At 45.6% G+C, this 23,931-nt stretch overlaps 1 protein-coding gene across 8 annotated transcripts in view; it reads right to left on the bottom strand.

The window, feature by feature from the left end:
• The window catches only part of NAV1 (neuron navigator 1), a 313,603-nt gene that overhangs the window by 25,361 nt on the left and 264,311 nt on the right, over positions 1-23,931 (bottom strand). For 6 of the 8 annotated variants that reach the window (XM_077335060.1, XM_077335063.1, XM_077335065.1 and 3 more), the window contains 12 exons: positions 16,134-16,272; positions 15,436-15,733; positions 12,577-13,267; positions 10,981-11,436; positions 7,523-7,671; positions 5,989-6,159; positions 5,133-5,185; positions 4,758-4,781; positions 4,570-4,647; positions 3,639-3,722; positions 3,145-3,256; positions 1,692-1,813 (listed from right to left, as the gene is read on the bottom strand). In XM_077335060.1, coding sequence (XP_077191175.1) covers positions 1,692-1,813; positions 3,145-3,256; positions 3,639-3,722; positions 4,570-4,647; positions 4,758-4,781; positions 5,133-5,185; positions 5,989-6,159; positions 7,523-7,671; positions 10,981-11,436; positions 12,577-13,267; positions 15,436-15,733; positions 16,134-16,272 — 2,377 coding nt within the window. The remainder of the gene's footprint in view (positions 1-1,691; positions 1,814-3,144; positions 3,257-3,638; positions 3,723-4,569; positions 4,648-4,757; positions 4,782-5,132; positions 5,186-5,988; positions 6,160-7,522; positions 7,672-10,980; positions 11,437-12,576; positions 13,268-15,435; positions 15,734-16,133; positions 16,273-23,931) is intronic. The other 2 variants (XM_077335062.1, XM_077335066.1) reach the window with 1 other exon arrangement.

The raw sequence follows: 23,931 nt of genomic DNA on the forward strand, positions 1-23,931 counted from the left end.
CTCTTGCAGTACTCTGGGGCAGCATCAAAACTGCTCCAGAGATTCCAAACGCGGGTGGTGTCCTCCGAAGGGCAGGGATGAAGGGTAAGGGCCCATTCAAGCAAGTACCCACCAGATTTGTCATCTTGCATCTACAGAGAGGATGGCGCCAAAGTGGGGGCATATTCTGTACGTCACTGAATTTTACCATCTGAGTCCCTGAAGAGGAGCCCATTCCAGACAGATATGAAAGCCAAGTGATCCAAGAAAAGCTTTGCCACCTTGCAGATGGTGGAATAGTGGTCCTCACAAGGACTGCACTATAACACAAGCCTTCCCTTCAACACATGCTTCTGAATAAGGGTGCTTCCCTTAAGAGAGGCAAAGGGAAACTTGCCAACTTGGAAAATAGCTGAACATTTCCTGTCCTGGACAATCACCTCATCTCATGATAAGACTTCCCTGTCCCTTAATGATTACGGTAAGTGTGTGTGAAAGGGCAAGACCTTTTACCTTTGGGGGGTAAAAAAAAAACACAATGATGCTTTTTGGCACTTCAGTTCTGGTGCTCAGGTCAGAAGGCCTCAGCAGTAACTTGCAGCAGAGGAAAGCATTATGCTGCATAATGAAAAATGTCTGTCTCGGTAGCAGAGCAAAAACACTGAGCTTGGAGCCCCCTTTTCCCCTTGGACTTTGGACACCGCAGGGAGAGCCACGGCAGCCCCAAGGGTGGGTGCAAAGCCATGTTGACAACAGATGTGAAACATCCCCTGCTGCACACACCCCCTCCCTCCCTCCAGCACCAGTGCAATGGCCCCTTGCTGAGCAGTTTTGCAGAGCAGGCTTAAGAGCAAATGGGATGGTTAGTTTCACGAGTGCTGTGCTGTCCCAACACAATGGAGTGACACAGGGAAAGGGCTGGTGAAGAGGGGAACAGGGAAATTCCAAGCTTACCTCGTACACCTGGAAAAAAAGGGTTGGGATCAGCATTGAAGGAAGAAAGGGGGGAAGAAAAAAAACACAGCAAGACTTAGTCATGCGTTCGGCTCAGGTCCCTGCCTGTAACAAGCTGGGGAGCTCAAGGCAGCAGGTCAAAACCAGGGCAGCCTCCTGTTCCTTCCTTCCTTCCTTCCTATGGGGATGGGCCTGCCTGCTGTGTTGCAACCATCACTGTTGAAGTCCAAGTCTTTATTGCAATGATTTTCACAGGCACATTATGATTTTCTCAACACATCTCTGGTCAAGTTTCGCTTTCCAAGGATACCTTTTAAAAACTACAAGGTTTTCTGTTCTTCTTCCTAGCTCAAAACGGGCAGCAGGAATGAAATGGGAATGTTTTAAGTGCATAAGGAATCTGTTTACAATAAAACACTTGGGAGTTTTCAGCAATTCTTGCCTCCCTGGTCAGGTTAACGTCCCTGTTTTATCCCAAGCCTGGGTTGGTGCCTTGATTAAGGTGACAAAGCCTGGTGAATTGATGGCAGTGGCTGCATCACGGATCTAGGCTTGGAACTGGAACAAGCTCTCACCCCCAGCTGTGCAGATGCAAACTAGGCTCTTGGCATGTGATCTAAGTAGTCCTCAGGACTACTGAGTGTCTGGCCAGTCTCCCAGAGCCTCCTAGTTGCCACTGCACTAGTCCCACAAGACACACAACAGAGCTTGGTCCCTACGGCTCCTTCCCTCTGACCTCCCACCCATTCTTCACCTACCCAGCTCTTCTTCTTCTTCTTCTTGGCATCTGCGTCCTTGCCACTGCCAATGCTGGAATGGCTGGTGATGCTGTTCAGGCTGGAGATGCTGTCCGATGAGTTCTGCCTCTTGATCCGCAGCTCTGGGGAGACCGAAAAAGGAGGTCTTGCGGATACTGAGCTGATCAGCTCCCAGATCTCTGGCACCAGCACTGCTCCCACACTCCCTCCCAGTCCCCCTTTATTTTCTCCCATTCACTCCATGGAACCCACAGACAAGCTGGAATTCTACCTGGGAAAAATCTCATTGCATTCATTCACAAATCACCATCAGGTAGGGCTTGCAGAAATGGACAGAAACAGGGAAAGGGCACACGGGTGGAAGAAAAGGAGAGGGACAAAGTCTGAGGGCCCACAGGCAACACTAACAAGCTGTGCCCACATTCAAAATTAAGACAAAGTTGGTCAGTCGTTTGCCCTGTATGGGGCAGGTTCATTCAAACAACTAGTGGATAATTCTTCTCATTCACAAGCCCCCTCTCTGGAGTACTTTGGAACCCCCCCCCCAATTTCCCCACTCCCTCCATGCAGTGCTAGGACAAAGGGGGGGGCTATAAAGGTAAGGAGCCATATCCACTAACAGTCAGTGGATCTGATAACCATCTTTAAGTATTTAAAAGGCTGCCATATAGAGCAGGGGTAGTCAACCTGTGGTCCTCCAGATGTTCATGGACTATAATTCCCATGAGCCCCTGCCAGCAAATGCAGAGGGACAGACCAGAACCAATGGGATGAAATTGATGCAAAGGAAATTCCGTCTCAACATCCAGAAGAGGTTCCTGACAGTCAGAGCGGTTTCTCAGTGGAACAGGCTTCCTCGGGAGGTGGTGGGTTCTCCATCTTTGGAATTTTTAAACAAAGGCTGGATAGCCATCTGATGGAGAGGCTGATTCTGTGAAGGCTCAAGGGGGTGGCAGGTTACAGTGGATTAGTGATAGGGATGTGAGTGTCCTGCATAATGCAGGGGGTTGATGGCCCATGAGGTCCCTTCCAACTCTATGATTCTATGATTCTAGCTCAACACTAGCAATGGATGTTCTAAGCCTCCTTTCCATCTCTAGAACTAGAAGGAAGACGGAGAAGGCCTTCACTGTGGCACTGCAGGGATGAGGTTTTCTCCCTGCCTCTTCTACCCCTTGAGCTGTGAGTCTGAGAAGCAGAACAAGCGACCTGAATGTTTAGCAGACACAGAGCAGATCTTTGTCAGCTGGACATCCTGTGGCCTCCCTTTGAGCCTTAAAAGGTCAGCAGAAAAGTGCACTGCAGCTGATCACAATAAATGGGGGTTCCATCTCAGCACCAAGCAGAAAACAATCCCTGACTTCTTTTTCCACGTCCCAGACGCCAGGATGCAGTGGCCTTCAGCCACCATGCAGGATCCCAAGGGGGCTGTGCCCTGAAGCCTGCCCTTCACCTTTCGGTGTGATGTCAGTTCCATTCAGGGCCCCCTGGATAACGGCCTGGGCTTCTGAGTTCTTCTTCTTCAAGAAATCAATGGTCTCTCGCAGGTCCACCAGCTCAGTGTCCTGGAAGGTGAAATGGAAGCAAAGAATACCTTAGGTTTTGTTGTCTTAGTTGTAAGTGCTTCATATAGAAATGAAACAAGAGCATGCTAAGTTTAACACTTGGGAACACAGGGGATGCATCCAAGTTGCCCCATTACTAAATTCCAGTCCAACCACAAAGCGCTTAAGTGGGAAGGTCTGATCTTTCTCAGAGACCAACAACTGGACATATAATAAGAGAATATCAACCAGATGAGACACTTTTGCAATAGTCTTAGTTATTGAATGTTTATCCTGTGATGCTGGTTGCATTGCATTCATTCATTCTGCCAAAATCAGAAGCTGAGTGTAGACTTAAAGGGACCGGGGGGGGGGGGTCCCAGGGCTGGGTCTCCTCACTTGCCTTTTCTTCTGCAGTTTCTGCAAGCTGTCGGAGACGGGATGTCATGTTCACCAGGCTCTGTTCAAAGGCTGCTACTAAGTTAGCCTGGAAAGAGAAAACGAAACTCCTATCCCAGCACCTGCAAGCACTACACAATATTGCACCTGGAACTAATCAAAGATTTCTGCCCACTGGCACCAATGGCTGGAAGGCTCTAAAAGAAAGACACCAATGGCTTTCACCCTTTCCCCCAATGATTTAATGTTGTTTTTCACCCTGTATACAGTCTTAGGCGTGCTCAGAGATCCTTTGTTCTATTTCCCTTTCAAATGTTGGATTAATGGCACCTAACCACAGATATTTAGATATGTCATCAGGCCACATGATCACAAGTGTGTGCAAAGATTTCTGCCTGCTGTGCTGTGGAACAGATGTCTGGTGCTGGGATGATAAGGACCCTATCTCCAAAAAGTTAGGGAGAATTGCACTAGCTCAGCAATGAACATCCACCAGAGGGCACTCCTGCTCCAAAAGGAATGTCAATAAGTCCCTCATGGCCCCATTTTCTATGGCCATTTCCTGTGATCTAGCAGTCAGACAGCCAAGGGCAGATCAGAACTCTGGATTATGTGACCAGCATGATTGTGCAGTGCTCATGTTCTGGCTCCCGAGGGCTGTGCCAGGATCCTGGAATTCACATGCCAAAGAATAAATGTCTTTGCTCCAGAATGCAAGCTTGCAAACTGGAGGAATAACATCTGACAAAGCGTCCTGAACAAATTCTCTTCCCATGGCACTGCTCTCAGTTTCCTTCTGCACTTGTCTTGGCCTTCCACTCTTTGTAATTATGAATGGATGCTGAACAACTATTTGCGTGGAATTTGGGATGCCTTTGAACTCTGCCTGCACAAAGCAGCATTTGTGTCAGCACCTATGAAACAGGGTGACTTACGTTGGCGGAAAGCTGGGATGTCAGCGTGGCCACCTTCTCTTGGGATGACTCTAGTTCACGCCGCAGTTTACGGATTTGCTGGAGGGGAAAGAAAGAATGGAAAATGAAGGAGTAGCACGGCTCTTCGCTCTCCACCATTGGTTAAGAGCAGCATGGCAGTGGGGAAGAAAGAGAGGCTCTTACTGTACCTCAGACTGCATCCTCTCCTCAGCCTGGCAGGAGATGACGGGGCAGAGGAGAGACAGAGAGGCAGGCGGTTAGGGTGTAAGAAGCAGAGACGGCACAGTTGAGCAAAGGCAACACAGATGAACTGCTGTGCACAGAAATCAGTTCATGCATTGCAACCTCTCCAGACCCCGCATCACCCTCCTCACTGTGAAATGCACTAGACTGCACCCCCCGGCTCCAAGAACCAAACATCACAAGGAAGCCATGCATTTTGTTCATGCCATCCCACTTGAGAAGACTGCAGGGAAAGATAACCCCAGGAGAGCCTGCTAAGAATACAGCACAAAGAAAGCCAAGGGTGGGAGACAATGACTGATGAAGGGAATACAGCTTACTGAGGAGTAAGTGGAGGAAGCACTGGACGCCAGGGACAGCACGGATCCATGAACTGCAATAGACAGAGAGAGACACAAATGAAACGGGGCATCTTCTGGTCATGGAAGGGAGAGCAGCTGGTAACAAGGAGGCCCGGGAACAGCAGTGCACATGGGGGTTGGGATGGGGAAACCCAGAGGTCAGGGGAGTGCTAAGGGGCGGGATGACGACACCTAGAGCATCCTGGGATTAATGTTGTACTCTCTGAATGGCTAAAGCAGGGAATCTGGAAGGCAACAGGACATTCATTCAGCCTCGGGAGAAGCTGCTGGGGTGTCTTTGCCCGTGAAATGTCAACTGTGGCACTTTCAACTTGGAAGATCATCTATCCAGATAACTTCAGAGTCAGCGTGAAAAGGGTTCTCCAGGAGAGCAGGGGAAGATCCTAATACTGCCCTCCTCAGCCTGCCCTTTTAACGTCCTGTCTAGTGTAAATGCTTCAAATGATTTGTAATGTGCCATAAACATTCATGGAGCCCCTCTGCCCTTACAAATGGAGAACAGGATGGTGATAAATCTAGAAGCTGGCTCTGGCCTCCGAGGCTCTAGCCTTGTGAACTGAGCAGGATGCCTGCTAAGACCATCGAGTGATTGTGCAGGAGGGAAGCACAGGTGCAACCTGCAGGATCAGACTTTTGATCTTCAACTCAGCAACATAATTTTACTTTGCCATTTTGGTCATCGGCCAAGACATCCTGAGGTCTTGAGAAGATCCAATCGGCAGAACTGGCTGCAATTGCATTCCCCCTCCTCAACCTCCATTACTGCAGAGGAGGAGGAGGCTTTCTTCCTTGGAGCCGAGTGCAGGATTCTCACCATCATCCACAGGGTCACGGAAGGAGCCTGAACGGATCATGCCTTTGGGCCGGTCTGCCAGGGAGAGGGTGCTACCCATGGGGGAGGCGTTGTATAGCTCGAAGGTAGAGTCATGGGTAGGGATGCTGTTAGAGCGGGTGATCCTTGGGGTGTTGGCTGCGGTGGGACTCACTGCAGGAGAAGGGGGCAGAGGAGGAGAGGTTTGTCAAAGCAGGTCAAAGTCAGGGATGGATTCAAGGAAACTGAACACATGACCCAAAGGATACTAGTGCACCACACGTAGGAATAGAAGACACAGGGCTTCGACCGCTAAGTGCACATCGTTCTTTCCCTAACAACTTCAGCCGGCATTTCTGTACATGCATCACTTTCACCAGTCCACAACTGGAAGTTGGGAACAATAAAAATTAATGCATCAACGCCTGCCCCTCATGCACTCCAAGGTCAATAGGGCTCCATTGGGGGCTCATTCTCACAAATGTCCCTGGCTTAGCTGCAGTCCTCTTTACTGCAAGAAAAATCAGGAGTAAATCTTCTGTACCCCCCGAAGGGAGCCCCCCAGGAAAGCTCTGAAGACCTGGAAGCAAGGGAGATGTGCAAGCCCTGAACTTGTCAGGACAAACCTGAGGACTGGGATGAACTACATTTTAGGCAAATTTTTATTATATGTTTCCAGATAAGCCCCTCACCCCAATCTTGCATCCCTGCAGGTGGGAGATAAGACCCTCCCTTCTTTGCCCTTTCACTTGTTACTACTTTCTACCAAGAGGCTGCCATTGCTGAACACACAAAGGCTGCTTTGTATCAAGTGAAATCATGGGACCATCTAGCTCCCAGTGCAACCTCTGGGTGGCTCCTCCAGTCTAAGATCATTGAATCAAGTGGGCTCAGACTGGAATAACTCTGAATAAGATTGCATGGTCAGTCTTGTCTGCTCTCATTGGCAGCAACTATCTAGAGTGTTAGGTCAAGGTATTTCCTAGCCCTGGAGATGCCAAGGACTAAACCTGGAACCTGAGGCACAGTCCCTCCCCCACAAGAATCATGGGGCATTTCATCTCTCCGAGGCTTCCTATGGCTGGAAAGGGCCATTGCCAAAATGTGGTTCAGCCATTCCATCAAGAACAGCAGGAGTGATGCGCACTCTTGGTTCAAAGTTTCCCTTTATGTTCCACCTCTCCATCTTTATAGAAACCTCCTTTATCATATCAAAGAGACTCCTTAAGGCGTTACTTTACTTTGGACATTGTCGGAGTGAATACTGTTTTAGAAAGGCATCATGTAAAGGGCCAGTTGCCAATAAATAAAAATGGCTTGCATTGTACATTTATAGAATCATAGAATAATAGTTTTGGAAGGTACCTCATGGGTCATCTAGTCCAACCCCCTGCACTATGCAGGACACAACCCACTTGTCCACTGTAACATGCCACCCCCTTAAGCCTTCACAGAATCAGGCTGTAATTATACTTAATTTAGAACATCAGCCTCAAGAGCTTCCATTTGAAGGACAGCAGAAGGAGCAGATACTAACCAATATTGGTCAGTGGTGCCTTCCCAACCAATGACATGGAAAGTGGGGGTGGGGAGGGCAGATCGGACTGGTCATCTGATTCCTGCAGCCCTCCAATAGTGTGGGAGTGCCGTCTCTCCTTGCCATCTTCTTGGGACTGGACTTGATACCTGTCAAAACCAAAGGACAGGTGAGAATACAGACAGGCTATATGCTAAAGGAAAAAAATCATAAAGGCACTATGAAGGGTGATGAATAACCAGTCAGTTCTTCTGACCAGATGCTGTCCCTAGCAAGATTTGACTTCTGACATCGCAATCTTTGAAGCAACCAACTTAGCAATCCAAAAGCCCATAGGAGCTCCAAAGAAGTAAAAGCAGAGACTGCCGAAAACACGGATCTGAGTGATCTGGCCAAAAGGGAAGACAAGAATAGCACACTTTGCTCCCCCTGGAATTCTCTTCATTCTCTGCCACCCCACTCCAACCCCAAGTCCCCTAATATGACCCCCCTCAAAAAAAACTGTTTGAGGGTGAGTTTGCAAGTGTCCACTGTAATTATAAGGAAATCACAGCTGGTCTGGAAACATTAAAACTGGAAGAACAGGAGAAAGGGTTTCTCTATCCCTATGCCCTGATTACCACCGCCACTCCCCCCCCCCCCCACACACACACACAAAAAAAATTGGGGAAGAACTCTGATAACATACTCTGTCTTTTAAAATTGTGAATAAAAGCCTATTTAAAGCAAGATTTTAAAATATTCTTATTCCTTCCTTTTATTCCTTCTAAACTTTCTAATATATTACATACTGTTCTTATAAACATTACATAAGAACTACAGTGTTTGTTTAATACAGTTTCTATCTACTGTACAGCTCACAAACCCTTCTGTCTGCTTCAGATGCCTGCAATTTCTGTAGCATATGAAAGAATAAAACAGAGTCTGGGAACAGAGATAGCGAATTCAAAATAAGCCACGGTGTGAAAATGTACAGATGATTGTTTCTGTCAATTCCTTGAATCCATGGGGATTAAAAATATGAAATTGCAGGGTGAGAGCTATTGATTTTTCAGAAACTGATTTGAAAAGCTTGATATTAATAACTTCACAAACTATATTGTTTATCTTTTAAAAAACAACATTTTACGTGGCTGATTTTGACCACGGTGCCTACGACATGTGCCATGTTTTTACCATGAAGCTGAAGGCTGATTTCCTCCCCAGAAAGTTGGAGAAATGTGGAGGTTGCTTATGGTATACATGCTGAACCCACTATCACCTCTGGAAACAGACACTGCAGGTTTTTGTATTGATAAATGAATAATGCCGGTTGTATCAACAGGAAACCCTTTCTGTCCAGATAATAAAAATGACCTTCCTTGACTTTATTTGTTCCTATTCTTCCTAAGTAAGAAAAACTAAAGAATAATGCCATTTCTTAGGGTGCTGTTTGCTGATCCATGTCTAGCAAGAAGTATATGCGTTGCTGTTCTTTGAATTAAACTGATACCTTTATTGTTTATAGGAACATCAAAATTGTTTTCTTTTAAATCTCAGCCAAGTTACAGTGAGCTCTGTTGTATAGGAACTCAACAGTTTACAACATATGTAATGATTAAATATTAAGTACATAGATAATGTAAGACGGAGCTCTTCCGCCAGGTCTTTGGCTGAGGTCAGGGCGTGGGAGATCAGACGGGTCCCCTCTAGATCAGACCATCTGTAGTGGAGTCGGCATCCATAAGTTATCCCTGGGGCACAGGGAGGGGAAATTGTCGGTTGAGTGGGAGAGGAGAGTTTTTCCGCCAGGATACTTGTTTTAATGAGGGATTAAGGATTTTTATGTATTTTTGTGGGGTATTTTTATGTAACCCGCCGTGAGACAGCTTCTCCAATTGGGGCGGGCAATAAATCTAATAACAAAATACAATAAAATATAAGTATGTTGTTAAAGAAGAAGAGTATATTTATATCTGCCATGTAAGCAAGCTATAAATTTCAATTTTCCCCATACTTTTTGTGGTTTTGGGGTGGTGGTGAGGAAACAGCAATACTTTCCCCCCAGTGGCTTTATCATTCTTCCTGCAATTTACCATCTCTAACCATTTTTATAAGAGCCTCTTGTGGCGCAGAGTGGTAAGGCAGCAGACATGCAGTCTGAAAGCTCTGCCCATGAGGGTGGGAGTTTGATCCCAGCAGCCGGCTCAAGGTTGACTCAGCCTTCCATCCTTCGAGGTCGGTAAAATGAGTACCCAGCTTGCTGGGGGGTAAACGGTAATGACTGGGGAAGGCACTGGCAAACCACCCCGTATTGAGTCTGCCATGAAAATGCTAGAGGGCATCACCCCAAGGGTCAGACATGACCCGGTGCTTGCACAGGGGATACCTTTACCTTTAACTTTAACCATTTTTATGAAAATATAATGTCCCTTTTCCAAAGGAAAAAGACAAGCAAAAGAGACAAGGGCATTTGTTCTCCCCAGTATTCCACCACAAAAGGCAATGACAGCTGTTAAGTAAGTCACAGTCATAGTCCTACAGGTGCTGCACACTTAGTTGATGGTGCTTCATATCCTTAATTGTATACCTGACATTTAAAAAATGCTCTCATCGTTTCCCAGAAACAAAACGCAGTGCAATCCCTTCCTGCAAGGACATTCCATACTTTGCACGGATAGGGGTGATTTGCCTGCCTTGGCTGGATATGATAGAACAACACAACCAAAACCGAAGGGACAGTAATCAGAACTTTAGGCTGATTTGGTTTTGAACACCACAAACATAAACAGCCATGGCAAACTGGTTTTCTATGGAATCCTGTCTGTGGAATATCTTGTTCCCTGCTTAACTAGGGAATAAACAGCCTGCCCCCAAATTATACACAATGCAGGTTTCTGGCCACACTGTATTGGCATGGCCACAGTGAAAAGCTGGATTCACTGTACAAGAGAACAGAATATTCTCGTCTTGCTCCAAGTAATTCTCATTTATTTTACTGTGACCAAATATGTCAATTTGTTTAAAAAATAAAAAAAACCAAGCCAAATAAATGATTACCTTAATCCTTTCCTGGGCAATTTATTCATCCCACATTAAAACTGTACACCAGCACTTATTAGTTAATTCCCAGGAGCCAGGTGTGACCAAATGGGAAATAACTTGGTTGTGTGAAGGGCTGAGACAGGAAGGCACATGGGGCTGAGACAAGAGGCCTCCTGATGCCATAAGAGTTATGTTACCATACACATAGGTTCAAGAAGAATAAACCAAAGGACCAAAGGACCATGCTGGTTCGTTTTTCCAGACAAGGCATGTGCACCATACATCATTCTACCATCCCAACTATCTTCCAGGATGCATGGCTTCGTCGTCAAGACTGGTATCTGCTTTATGAAAAAGCACTCTAAGTCCTTCCGTTCTCTCCAGCTGGGGAAACAATCCACCACACAGAAGCTACCCCATTCTCCTTCCTCTACCTGTCCAGGTGACTGATTCTGGGACTTCCTGTCCAGGCCATCTCACTTGGCTCTTCTTCCGCAGTGACAGGAGGAGCAGGAGCAGTGGTGGGAGCACTTGTATTGCCTGTAGAGAATGCGCTGTGCAAGCTCATGGGCATCTGCAGCGATTCCATGCTCCTGTGCAGTCCTGAGAGCTTGGGGTACATGCGGGTTTCCTTGGGGATGCTGAAGCCACCCATGAGCTCCAGGCCCTGGGAAAAGCTGGCCGAGTTTATGTTTAGGACGGGTGCAGGGCTTGGTGTAAAGCATGATGTGAGGTGGGTACCCACACCCACTGCCATAGGATGTGGCTCCGGCAATTTCCCACCATGCATCTGGTGAAGCTCAGTTGAGGAGGGAAGGTCCAGACTGTTAGAGTTCACCTTGTCCAGGTTGGCCAAAGAAGGGGCTTTCACATAGCTTTTGGCAGCTGACCTACAAAAGAAGAGCCCAGTGTTAGGAGACAGGAGCAGCACAGAGACAGAGGGCTTTGCCTGGCTATAAGTACACTACACTATTAAAGTCTATACAATTTCAAAATGAAAAAAAAAGTTTCAAGCTAATCCACAGTAACAATCTCTAAAAATCCTTGAGTACAGAATTCTAGACCCCGCTTCTTTTGTGGGCCCAAGGAACCCTTCTACAGAAGTCACAGCAGTAGTAGAAGAGGGAGGGGGGGACATGGTGCGAGAAGCCTGTGAGACTCCAATCTCAGTGGCTACCCACCCTCTTGCATCTACATGTGCAAAGCTATGCAGTCAGAAATGGAGGCCAGACACACAGCAAAACTTTCTTTTAAGTGTCCTGCTCATGTTCGAAGTTCAGCCACTGAAGCTCTTAAGGGACTGACTTAAGACAATCATCATTTTAAATAGTTCATAAAAGCAGCACGCAGGCATGATTTCTTTGAATATGCATCAACCCTTGCCATACCCAACATTCTCTCCCACCTTGGAATCTAAAATATAGATGAATCCTGGCATAAGAAAACACTGATATACACTTTTTAATATTACACATTAATGATAACCTAGCAATATGTAGTGGTGAAGACTTCTGATCCCCATTGGAGAAGCTTAGACATCTAGTGGAATAGAAGCAGACAGCTCTATCCTAACAGAAGAAGAGGAAGAGTTGGTTCTTCTGTGCTGCTTTTCTCTACCAGAAGGAATCTCAAAGCGGCTTACATTCGCCTTCCCTTTCCCCACAACAGACACCATGTGAGGGAGGAGAGGCTGAGATAAAAGAAGAAGAATTGGTTCTTATATACCACTTTTCTCTACCCAGAGGAGTCTCAAAGCTGCCTTCCCTTTCCTCTCCCCATAACAGACACCCTGTGAGGTAGGTGAGGCTAAGAGAGCCCCGATATCACTGGTCAGAACAGCTTTATCAGTGGTGTGACAAGCCCAAGGTCACCCAGCTGGCTGCATGTGGAGGAGGAGTGGGGAATCAAACCCGGCTCACCAGATTAGAAGTCCACACCCCCAACCACTACACCAAGCTAGCTGGGAAAGCAAGCCAAGTTATGGACTTGTGGTGGCTCGGAAGACACCAAGAGACATGCCCTGTTCCTACCTGAGTGGTGTTGGTGGCAGTTCAGCCACTTTGGCAGGGGTCTGGTGGCCGCTCTGAGCCTTGGGGGTGCTTTCAGGGGAGCCAATACTCTTCAGCGCAACGCAGTCAGAGTCCAGAGCTACAGCCTTGGCCTTGGCCTTCTCCTTCTCTCTGTCTGTCTGATTCACCGGCACTGGTGTGCCCCGGCCTGTGCCAATTTTTGAGGGCTCCTTGAGCCGTGACACAGAAATGCCCCCTTTGGTGCTGAGGAGGCTGGGGTCGATGCTGCTGCTTACAGGCCGTGGGCCACTGCGCCCCCCAGTCACACTCATGGAGCTAGACTTGGCTGGGCGAGGCAGGCTCCGGTACTGGATGTTGGTGCGAGCCCCTGGGGCCATGAAGCCAGGTTCCCCGGCATTAGAAACATCCAAACTGGTTTTCCTGCCACTGACAGGCTTGACAGGGATACTGGAGGTCTTCTGAATCTTGCCGAGGGTGGCTGAGCCGCCAGCTTGCATCACGGTAGCAGTCCCAGTTGCAGGCGGTGGCTTCTTGTAGCCAAAGGACCCAGAGGTGGTGGTCCGTGTTAGTCCAGATGGAGGTTTTTTGGCATCTGAAAGCCGATCTCGGCCCGCATCAGAAGATGAGCGTTGCAGGCCTGCGTTCTTAACAGAAAGCTTGCTCTTGTCTGTTGCTTTTGCTTCAGGTTTACCTGGAAGAGGGTGCAGAGACAGTTGAAGTCACGAGATGGAATTTTTTAAAGGAAGCTTTTTTTAGGTTGTCTAAAAGAAGCTTCCATTAAAACTGACTCTAACAGTCTTGAGTCTTTAATGCTTGTGGAATATTCTACATCTAAGTGGCTAAGATGCACTGAACAAAAGATTAGATCTATGGATATCTCCTTAGATTATTTATAGCAATGGAATCCTAAGCATACAGAAGCCTAAGCATGCAGAAGCGCAGATTATTGGACATGGAATTACAAAAACTCAGCCAGACAGCCAAAGGATCATGTTCTCCTTTGAGTTTGGGACTTCTGCCAAGCTATGGTTCCCTTGTCTCATATTTTTACCATTTAACAGCACCCCGATTGCAGTGAGCATTTATGTGAGTAAGATTTCATGGTCTCCCCTCTGCTGTTCTCCTAAGCAGTTTCTCAAGAGAATATGTCCCTGTAATACAGGCTGTGTTGAAACCATCTTCCATGTGTTTTTCTACTGTTCACTCTACGCCATTATTCATGGGCAGCTCCTCAACCCACTTCTTTCCAAATGACACAGATCTGATGATGAGGCCAAGCTCATTTACTTACTAGCAAACTAAGTCTAGTAATTTAACTGGTTGCCCAGTTTCTATAGCTGGCTATGAGCTCTTGCAATTGTAGAAGAATTAAAGCTTTATGATGTATTTTCCCTGTTTTTTCTTTTAGTATGCCAATAAAAATCTGATTCTGATCCTGAAAACCAACAGCGCCATCCTAAGCAGAGTTCCAACATTCTAAATCCGTTAAATGAATAGGCTTAGACAGGTGCAACTCTGCTCAGAATGGCACTGCAGAAGTACAGATGGCCCCCGGATTGAGTTTTGCCCATTCTGGTCCACTGCTGGTGTGTATGGTAAGAGGGAAGACAACAGAGACTGTGTAATATAAGAATCAAGATGTCAGTGCAAGGTCACCCTGCAAATGTCACTACATTGTATTTTTCCAGAGACCTTTGTTCTGATCTAATTTAACTGGTTTATTGTATAACTACATTTTGCTTTTATACTATTTAGATACACTTTTTAAATTGTATATTATGGGATAAGTGAATGCATTTCTTAAAAAATGGCAGAAAGTGAAAATCCTCATTGGTCCATGTCATACATGCATTGAGACTTCTATCTGCCAACTCAGAAACCGCATGTTTCTGAACAGTGCTTTATTCCTATCTATGAGGGAAGAGTCTTCCCCATGCTACAAGTCCTCCTTTCTTGACAGAAATAGAATCTTCCTCAGAAAACTTAAGCTAGAAGACAAGTTGGAAAACCACCAGATCCTCATCCCTTTGCCTCTCAAGTTCAGCAGGAAGTGATGGATAGCAACACTTCTCCAAAGATGTCAGGGTTCTGGGTGTGGCAAGAGTAGCGTACAGGGACTTGATCTAGTACTAGTGAGCTTCACTCACTCAGAACAAAAGGTGGAGGGAATTGGTGGTGCCCCATCTGCCAGTCTGATCAGATGGGACAGCTGTTGGATTCGTGTCTGGGAGAGCCTTGAGGCTCCAACATGACTTAAAATTTAGCTCAGGGAGGCAACAGTGATCCTCTGGGCTTCCTTAATGGACTGCAGTTGATCATATGCAGGGGTGGGCAAACTGTGGCCCTCCAGATGCCCATGGACTACAATGCTGGCAGGGGCTCATGGAAATAGAAGTCCATGGACATCAGGAGGGCCACAGTTTGCCCACCCTTGATTATACAGTGATTAAAACAGGCTTTCTCTGAAACCTGGAAGAGTTTCCTGAATGTGTGGGAGTTAATTAATTTTAATATATTTTAAATGGTTAAACATTTATTGGGTGATATGAACATATATGGTCTTGTCAAGCCGACACCTCCCCCTCCCAAAATGACCAGTGATGGGCCTGGATACAGTGGGAAAGGGAGGGGTCCCTGGTGGGCCTGGATACAGCTCTGCTTCCCAACCATATTCTGCACAATCTTGCCATTTCTGGGGTTTCTTGAAGCCTGAAGAATGTTTCGGGGGTTTCTCAATGGTAAGAAAGTTGAGAAACGCTGGGTTAAAGTCTCATATGAATGAGAAGTGAACAGTAAAGGAGATGGCCACATCCTTGTCTTGATGACAATACTTAATTTTGCTCTCTGCTCCAGCCTCACCTGCCACCTTGAGAGTCTGGGCTGTATGAGTAATAGGGGAGGTTACAGCCACAGGAGGTGTCTTGCCCTTCTTTAGGGACCCTGGGGGGCCCAAACTGACTGGCTTTTTCAGCTCTCCTCCTTTTCCCGGAGCCTCATCGCAGCTTTCCGAGCGCTCCCGGCGCCACTTGGAAGAACTGTGCTCCATTTTCAGACTCCCGCTGTCGTAATCCATCTTCTTCTGAGTTTTCTCCTCTGGCTCACCGTACCAGTTTAGCCCACTCTCTGCCAGCGAGCGCTTTTCTGAGTCTGTCCGCAGCTGCAAGTCAGATACAAGAGGGGACACAGTCAGCTCGGCACCTCCGTTTATCTCACCCAAAATACCATCCAGCCCGCCCCAGATTCAGAATGAAAACAACAACAACAACCCACACGCTTAGAATTCCAAAAGCACTGATGCTAATTGTGTCAAGGGACAGAAAACAGGGCAGGCACTCCTCACTGTAGCCATGTCTGAAATGTGTAATGACTTGCACTTCCCTTTTACCTCTTGTACCACCAGGTGAAATTTGGTGCCTAATGTTCACCTTCTCCCAGAGGAAACTAGCCTGTGCTTTGAGGCAGAAGCTTTCCTGGAGAACTGCCAGCTTTTCTCCACTTCCAAATAGGCCAATCGCCGCATAAAAGATGGAGGCTTCTGAGAATTCAGGTCTCCTTACCGCTATGGTGGAGTTCCTGCGGGAAGCAGTGGGGGTGGAAGGCAGGGAGTTGAGTGAGGAGCTGGCATTGAATTCTTCTGAGCTGAGGTTGTCCGAGGCATCGCTAAGGCCGCTGCTGATGGAGCTGCTCTCATCCCAGCTGCAACACACAAGAAACAGCAACCATGGGCAACACGTAACAGAGAGAGACCGCTCAGCAACAGGATCAGGCATTTTTATTCCAATCCTCAGCAGGCCATGGGGGGGGGGGGGTAAAGGAGGAACAGCTGGAAAAGTAATACTCCCATCCCTCTTAAAACATACAAACCAATAAAATAAAGACGTAAAATGAAATCACATCAGGGTTAAATCCAACTGGTGCCACCCCAGTGTAACCCCAGGCGTTAAGTTCGTGGTTTTTTAAAAAAGATTTGATGAATGTCTGAGAGCACACACTCCAGCTCACTTAAACATAGAGGCATTACTCCTTAACATTCTTTAAACCACACTTACTTCTACAGTCAGGTCGAAAGAGTTACAGAAGGATGGCTTGTTTGCCTCCTATTCGATGCAGATTTATTAAGTCGAGATATTTCCTTTAACTCTTTCTCACAAAACACAGCTGCTATAACCGCTCACACAATATATAAACGGAGGGCTTCCTTAATCAGGATTACATGAACGAATACAGACATCCACTTCCTTGCTAGTTGCTGCATTGACTGGAGTTAGCACAGACCAGAAAAACAGGGGAAATTCTCACATCATTGTCAACCAATATGAGTTTACAAAGCATTCAGAGACAGGGACTGTTTTCATAACTCTGGCAGATCTGTGGAAAGTGGCAGCCAGCAAGTGCTGGTCATAAACAACCAGAGCTTAGAATATTCCAAGGGGAGAAGTAGGAACACAACAAATATGAGGGACTGTTGCCAGTCCTCCCGCCTGGGACAACAGCTCTAAACACCATGAAGAGGAGGGACTGGGAAGAGCAGGTGTTTGTGGGGAAGGAAGAAGAAATTAAAAAAACAAAAACGTATGCAAAGAAAAGAAAAAAGGCTTCATTCTTTTCTGCCAGGCTCCAAGAAGTCTAACACTGACTTATTAAAAATATGGCAGATCAGGGTCCCTTTCAAAGAAATCTATATTTCACTTCCGGAGGGATGTATCTGGGGCTACAATATAATGCAGCAATAATTCCCTGTTTGGGGATTACCATTAGGATTGTACAAAATAACAAGCCATATCGACATTAAAGGTAAAGGTAAAGGTATCCCCTGTACAAGCACTGGGTCATGTCTGACACTTGGGCTTCCCCAGTCATTACCGTTTACCCCCCAGCAAGCTTGGTACTCATTTTACCAACCTTGGAAGAATGGAAGGCTGAGTCAACCTTGAACCAGCTGCTGGGATCGAACTCCCAGCCTCATGGTCAGAGCTTCAGACAGCATATCGGCTGCCTTACCACCCTGCTCCACAAGAGGCTCTATATCGACACTACCATCCATTAAGGACTGCAGGTTTGGGTGGCTATGTTGCTCACCATGTACTGTTCTCCAGCCCTTATATAAGCTGCCTGGGCTCTACTCTATTTATCTAAAAACATTCCAAGAAAACTCTGTATCTGTATTTAAAAACAGCATTTAAGTCAAGTAACACAGTTTACATACTTTATTTCAGCCTTTTACAAGCAGGTAGCCTGATGAATACTTTTATAAGCAGGTAACTGGATGAATACTTAAATGAAAATGTGTTGGGTTAGGAAAAAATGTTTATAGGCTCATAAATGTTTTTGACTTATCTGTAAGGCTACTTCATTCTAAATCCAACAGGAGAGGTTTTTCCGATTTTACATATATTTGGCAGGAAGATGTGCAGTAGAAACTAAAATTTATGCACCCTCTGGCACAGCTGGTCCAGAGTTATGGGCTGGAGTGTAACCAGTATGCGGATGACACCCAGCTCTATCTCCTCATGGACAATCTGGACTCTCCCCAAGATACATTTGCTAGTTTTTGGAAGCCATTGCTGGATGATTACAGCAGAGTTGTTTGAAACTCTACCCCTCCAAATGGAAGTCCTGTGGCTGGGCAGAAAGGCGGCAGACCAGGAAGAGCACGTACACACTGTGGCCAGCGTGCAACTTAGCATCTTGTCCTCAGCCAGGAATCTAGGGGTGATTATGGATACCTGCCTTTCTATGGAGGCCCAGGTCACAAGGGTAGCCTGCACAGCGTTTTACCTCCTCTGCAAGGTGAGGCTACTAGCACTCTATCTTCCCCGGACTGTCTAGCCATAGTGATGCATGCAATGATTACCTCTAGGCTGGATTTCTGTAACTCGCTCTATGCAAGCCTATTCTTGTCCTTGACCCAGAAACTCCAGCTGGTGCAGAATTCAACAGCTAGGGTCCTCAGCGGTACACCTTAGAGTAGCGATCCCCAACCTGTGGGCTGCGGACCACATGTGGTCCATCGACTAATTGGAGGTGGGCCCCGAAGGATGCCTTCTCCCCCCTCCCCAGCCCTTTACTTCATCCCCCCTGGCCCTTTACAACACACTTTGGGTGTCATTGTCTCCCATCACTCCCAGATGGGACTATCTCGTTGCAGAGAAACAAGCCCAGGGTTCCCATTGATGTGTCATTGTCATGAGTTAAAATTTCCATGAAAATAAAATGTTCCTTATGTTCATTGTTGTGGCGTGTCTGTATCTTATTTTGAAGGGATGTTTAAACATTACCATAGCAATCAGAGAGCGCTAGGGCAGTGGTTGAGAGTAGAGGAGTAAACTACCCCCCCCCACCAGGCCTCAGTAAAATTGTCAAGCGTTGAGTGGTCCCCAGTTATAAAAAGGTTGAGGACCACTGCCTTAGAGGGCCCATATCCAGCCTGTGCTGAGGCAGCTGCATTGGTTGCCAGTCCTGGCCCAGATCAGGTTTAAGGTTTTGGTGTTGACTTTTAAGGTCATCTGTGGCTTGGGCCTGGCCTATCTGAGGGACTGCTTGTCTCCTTATGCCCCTTGCAGGGCACTTTTTTCTGTGGGTGCTAATCTACTGGAGGTCCCTGGCCCTAAAGAAGCATGCCCGGCTCAGAGCCTTTTTGGTCCCGGTCCTAGCCCCAACCTGGTGCAGTGAGCTCCCGGGAATGCTGAGGGCCCTAATGGCACTATCAGAGTTCCACGGAGCCTGTAAAATGGAACCACCGAGTATTTGGTTGAAGTCAGAGCCAGGAATAATGGGGGACCCTCCTCAGGCTAGGCGGTAACACCCAGCCCAGCCCACCCCACCCTGGGGGTGGACAGCTAAAGGGTTGGGGGGAGGAACTATACTGCCATTCTTGTTTTATCTTCTGTTATGGGATGGGGTTTTTATCATGTTTTTATGGGGGGGGGGGTTATATCGTACAACGCCACGAGTCTCCGAAGAATAGCAGGCTAAAGATCTAATAAATAAATAAATATTAAATGTATCGTTAAGAGATAGGCAGTACAGACAACAGTAGTTTGCTGTAATCCAAGGCCAAGGTTCTCCTGCAATGAATACTAGAGTCTTTGTAGAATTTGCAAAATATTTCCACGTCTATTTTCAAATATTTTCAAACTTTTTCCTACAATCCTTGCTGACTTCTCTAGGACCAGTTTGTAAAGTATTTTTGAGAATCTATACCAAGTGTTGGACTTTGCATAAAATCTAGCATTTTGCTTGAGAAAATAAATAAATGTTTAGCTACCTGCTTTTATTGAAATACCCCATTTCAATTTTGTTGCTCCCTTGTGACAAACAAACCTATGAGCCTTTATTTTCACACCTTCCCTCACCCCATTTTTTTGCATTTAAAATTAAACAGTTTTTTTTAGAGACAAACTTAGAAAGCGTCTGGTGCAAAGGTTAGCAAAATTGCAAGCAAAATGTGTTGAATGCTTTAAAAAATCCTCTGTCATCTCATATTGTACTTTTCTTGGAGAGGGTTGTCCTCTTTCCCAAAATAAGGTAAGATAGGAAAGTTAACAACTTTCTAATACTACATCTCTTTGCTTAACCTTGAATATAAAATAATTAATTGCTGATTTACTTGAAAAATGGATTTAAATTCATTCTACCTTCCTTTTTGTCTATACCTTAAAGGCCTTGGATAGATTAGAACTGACCTGTTCATGCCTTACTTGTCTGACTTTGTAAAATCATTTTAAAATTAGTTTCATATTATAGATTTAACAACCATTACTCTAAACTTTTACTTAGCATGCTTCTTAGCATGCATTAATTTGTAAAGAAATACAAAAATGGGTTGTCCACTTTCAAATTTAATATTTTCTGTATAATTGGAACGATTTGTACTGTATCATACAAAAGAAAAATATACATATGACAATAAAACTGTATGTGTGTCAATGCAAAAGCCCCATGTATTACTGCTGTTCAACCTGTTGCCTTCTTACTGAGATCTCACTAGCAGGTGTTTCATCAGACTGGAGGGAAGTGAGCAGTTGGGTACCTCAGGGCTCGGTGCTCAGCCCGGTACTTTTTAACATATTTATTAATTATCTAGATGAAGGGGTGGAGGGACTACTCATCAAGTTTGCAGATGACACCAAATTGGGAGGACTGGCAAATACTCCAGAAGATAGAGACAGAGTTCAACGAGATCTGAACACAATGGAAAAATGGGCAAATGAGAACAAGATGCAATTTAATAAAGATAAGTGTAAAGTTCTGCATCTGGGTCAGAAAAATGAAAAGCATGCCTACAGGATGGGGGGTAACACTGTGTGTGAACGAGACCTTGGGGTACTTGTGGATTGTAAACTAAACATGAGCAGGCAGTGTGATGCAGCGGTAAAAAAGGCAAATGCCATTTGGGGCTGTATCAACAGGGGCATCACATCAAAATCACAAGATGTCATAGTCCCATTGTATACGGCACTGGTCAGACCACACCTGGAGTACTGTGTGCAGTTCTGGAGGCCTCACTTCAAGAAGGACGTAGATAAAATTGAAAGGGTACAGAGGAGGGCAACGAAGATGATATGGGGCCAAGGGACCAAGCCCTATGAGGATAGGTTGAGGGACTTGGGGATGTTCAGCCTGGAGAAAAGGAGGTTGAGAGGGGACATGATAGCCTGGAGGTCCCTTCCAACTCTATGATTCTGAAGTGCAAGTGCTATGCTCTTTGCACCTTGGAGTCGGATATCTTGCAGATACATCCCCTCTACTGAGTAGGCACAGGATACTGACAACCAGCACTGGCAATATACTGGCATCAGGGCCTTAGGCCTGGACCATGCAACTCTCAACTGCCATATAAATCATGGCCTTTTTTCTTTGAAAAAGATCTGTGTTTTTAATTAGTCTTCATATTAGAAAACATGGTTTCAAAATCACAACACAATGGTACTACACTTCAAGAAAAATCACTAAGTACAATTGGCAGGGGCTTGTTGCTCTGGCCATCAGAGTAGAGTTGATTTCTACCACATGCAAAAGGGTCTTTGATAAAGCTGCTTTTTGGAGGGGAACGAGAGTAATTTTCAGTAACTAAGAATCCCTCCTGATCCAAAACTTGTCCTTTCAATTTTATTGAGCACCTGGTTTTTGAGATTTTCCAGGGCTTACTTTATATGTAATAGCTTATTCAAGAGTTAACTGGATACAAACAATTAATGGATACTTGGTCTCTGCTCTTAAGGTCTACCTTGAATTAATTATCTTGTATAAATTTTAAATTTGATTGGCTACATTGTCCTTGCAAGAAGCTTTCCCTTTCCCCCTTCAATTGTTAAAAAGTTAGAGCCGATGGCATTATTTGCCTCAATACATATTTATATCTCTGTATTTTATTTATTTTAAATGCTTTTTATTAATGCCTTCATAAAACACCCAAACTATGTTGCTATAGTAGACTGACACAGGTCCCCCTTTGCAGACAAATGTGAGTTGCTTAAATCTGACCACCCATTATTCAGTTCTTAAAAAGAAGCGAGACGCTTGCCCAGGTGCAGTGACAAAGGATAAGGCAGACACCAGAGCTGTGCCAAGTGTAATGAGACTCTCTCACACACAGAGATGACATTACCTGCCACTGATTCAAACAAAGCTTGTGGCTAACTCAGAGGCAAACTAAAGAGACATTTTGGTTCTTGAAAAAGCAATTGGGGGGGGTCTGACTCTTTTGGGTAGAACTATGCTGGTTTGATAAACTTCTCACCGTTAAGGGTACTATTGGTAGCAGAAGAACAGGGCAGAGGAAGATATACCACTAGAAGCAATGAATAGAATGTAGGGCGCATTTCCCCAGGAAAGGTATTGAAACAGGAAATGACAGCCTTTATTGAATGTCTACACTGTGACATTTATAGTACGCTGTCAGCCAACAACCTGCCTGTTCAGCACATGAAGCTCATTAAAGAAAGCCAGATGGGATTACTTTGAGAAGCTTAGTATGGAACAGTTATTATCCATCACTAACACCTGCTTTTATGGAGAACTGCTGGAGCAAAGATCTGAGAAGCCAAGGGTGTTTGTAAAATGCCTGGATTCTACTGCGGGAAAGTTTGCTTGGTAATGCTCACAGAGTATCTGAATGGGTCCTATTAACTCCTCATCTTTTCTCTTCCGCCTCAGCCCTGCAAAGCTTTCCTCACCTGCCCATACAGGGCCATTTCTTTCAACACATGGATTTCCATTCTTCATACTCCAAGCAGCTCCCTGCTGGCCTGTATCCTGGAGTTCATGGACAACATTTGGCACCAAGAGAGACTGAGAGGCAACTGATGCTTCCCTTCTCTGGCCCGAAAGAAGCAACTTTTGATTCGCTGATCCTTTGAGATGAAATTTCAGGTCATCTAAAATGGCACACACCTTCAGTTCTGATATTTATGGGCTACCAGACTGGACTAGAGGCAAGAAAGAGAATGAGGATGACAAGAAGGAGGTGAGGAGGCCACTTCTACTAAAAGAAACATTTAAATTTGTCTTCATTTGAGTTCACAGATTTTTCACTGGCACGCCACGACCTCAAAGCGCTTACCCATTTAAAAGATTATCAGTGTTGGGTGTTGTGTGAGGGTAACATGGCAGACTATTTTCAGACAATGGCAGGAGTGGGTGGCTGAAACATCTGAGAAACACTAACCAAGAAGAGATTCCTCAGCCAATGAATACCTCTAGCACCTCAGAGTAGTCATATCAATTCCAAACGGTCTGACTTGGCATATAATTAACAGAAACAAAATGAGGAGTCTCAAATCACATGTCCCATAATGGAAACCAGTGTGGAAACAGCAGTCCTGTTCAGCCCTGATGTACTCAAACCTCTAAGTGATGATACAAATAGCATTAGGCACACTGGCTTCCTCCCAACCACCTGTCAGATACAAATCACTGCATTATATTAATAAGATGTGTGCCATTAACAATAGTGTGACAGGCAGAAATTCCAGTGGTGATGTGACTCTTTCTCATCTTTACATCCAAATTCTAAGGAGAATTGCCTGTAACCATTTGATTCATTGCTTTACACAAGAGTTTACTTTTAACTGTGAGGTAGATTAGGCAAACAAACATTTACCAAAGGTTAGTGAGTTCCATGGCAGTGGGAATTTGAACTCTTCTGTCCCAGATCCTGGTATAGTGCTGCTATCCTGGCCCTCAAAGACTCTGTAGCTGTAGACAAAGTCAAACACTACAAAGCTAAACAAACACAAGTTTTCCTTCTGAACTCTTTCAAAAATCAGCAAACCTCCTGAGACAAACATCTCCAAAAACAAGCTGCCCCCACCACAAGAGGATACACACTCCTTCCCTATCAGCATTATGACT

This window comes from Paroedura picta, chromosome 4 (genome assembly GCF_049243985.1).
Source record: "Paroedura picta isolate Pp20150507F chromosome 4, Ppicta_v3.0, whole genome shotgun sequence".
Lineage (NCBI taxonomy): Eukaryota > Metazoa > Chordata > Lepidosauria > Squamata > Gekkonidae > Paroedura > Paroedura picta.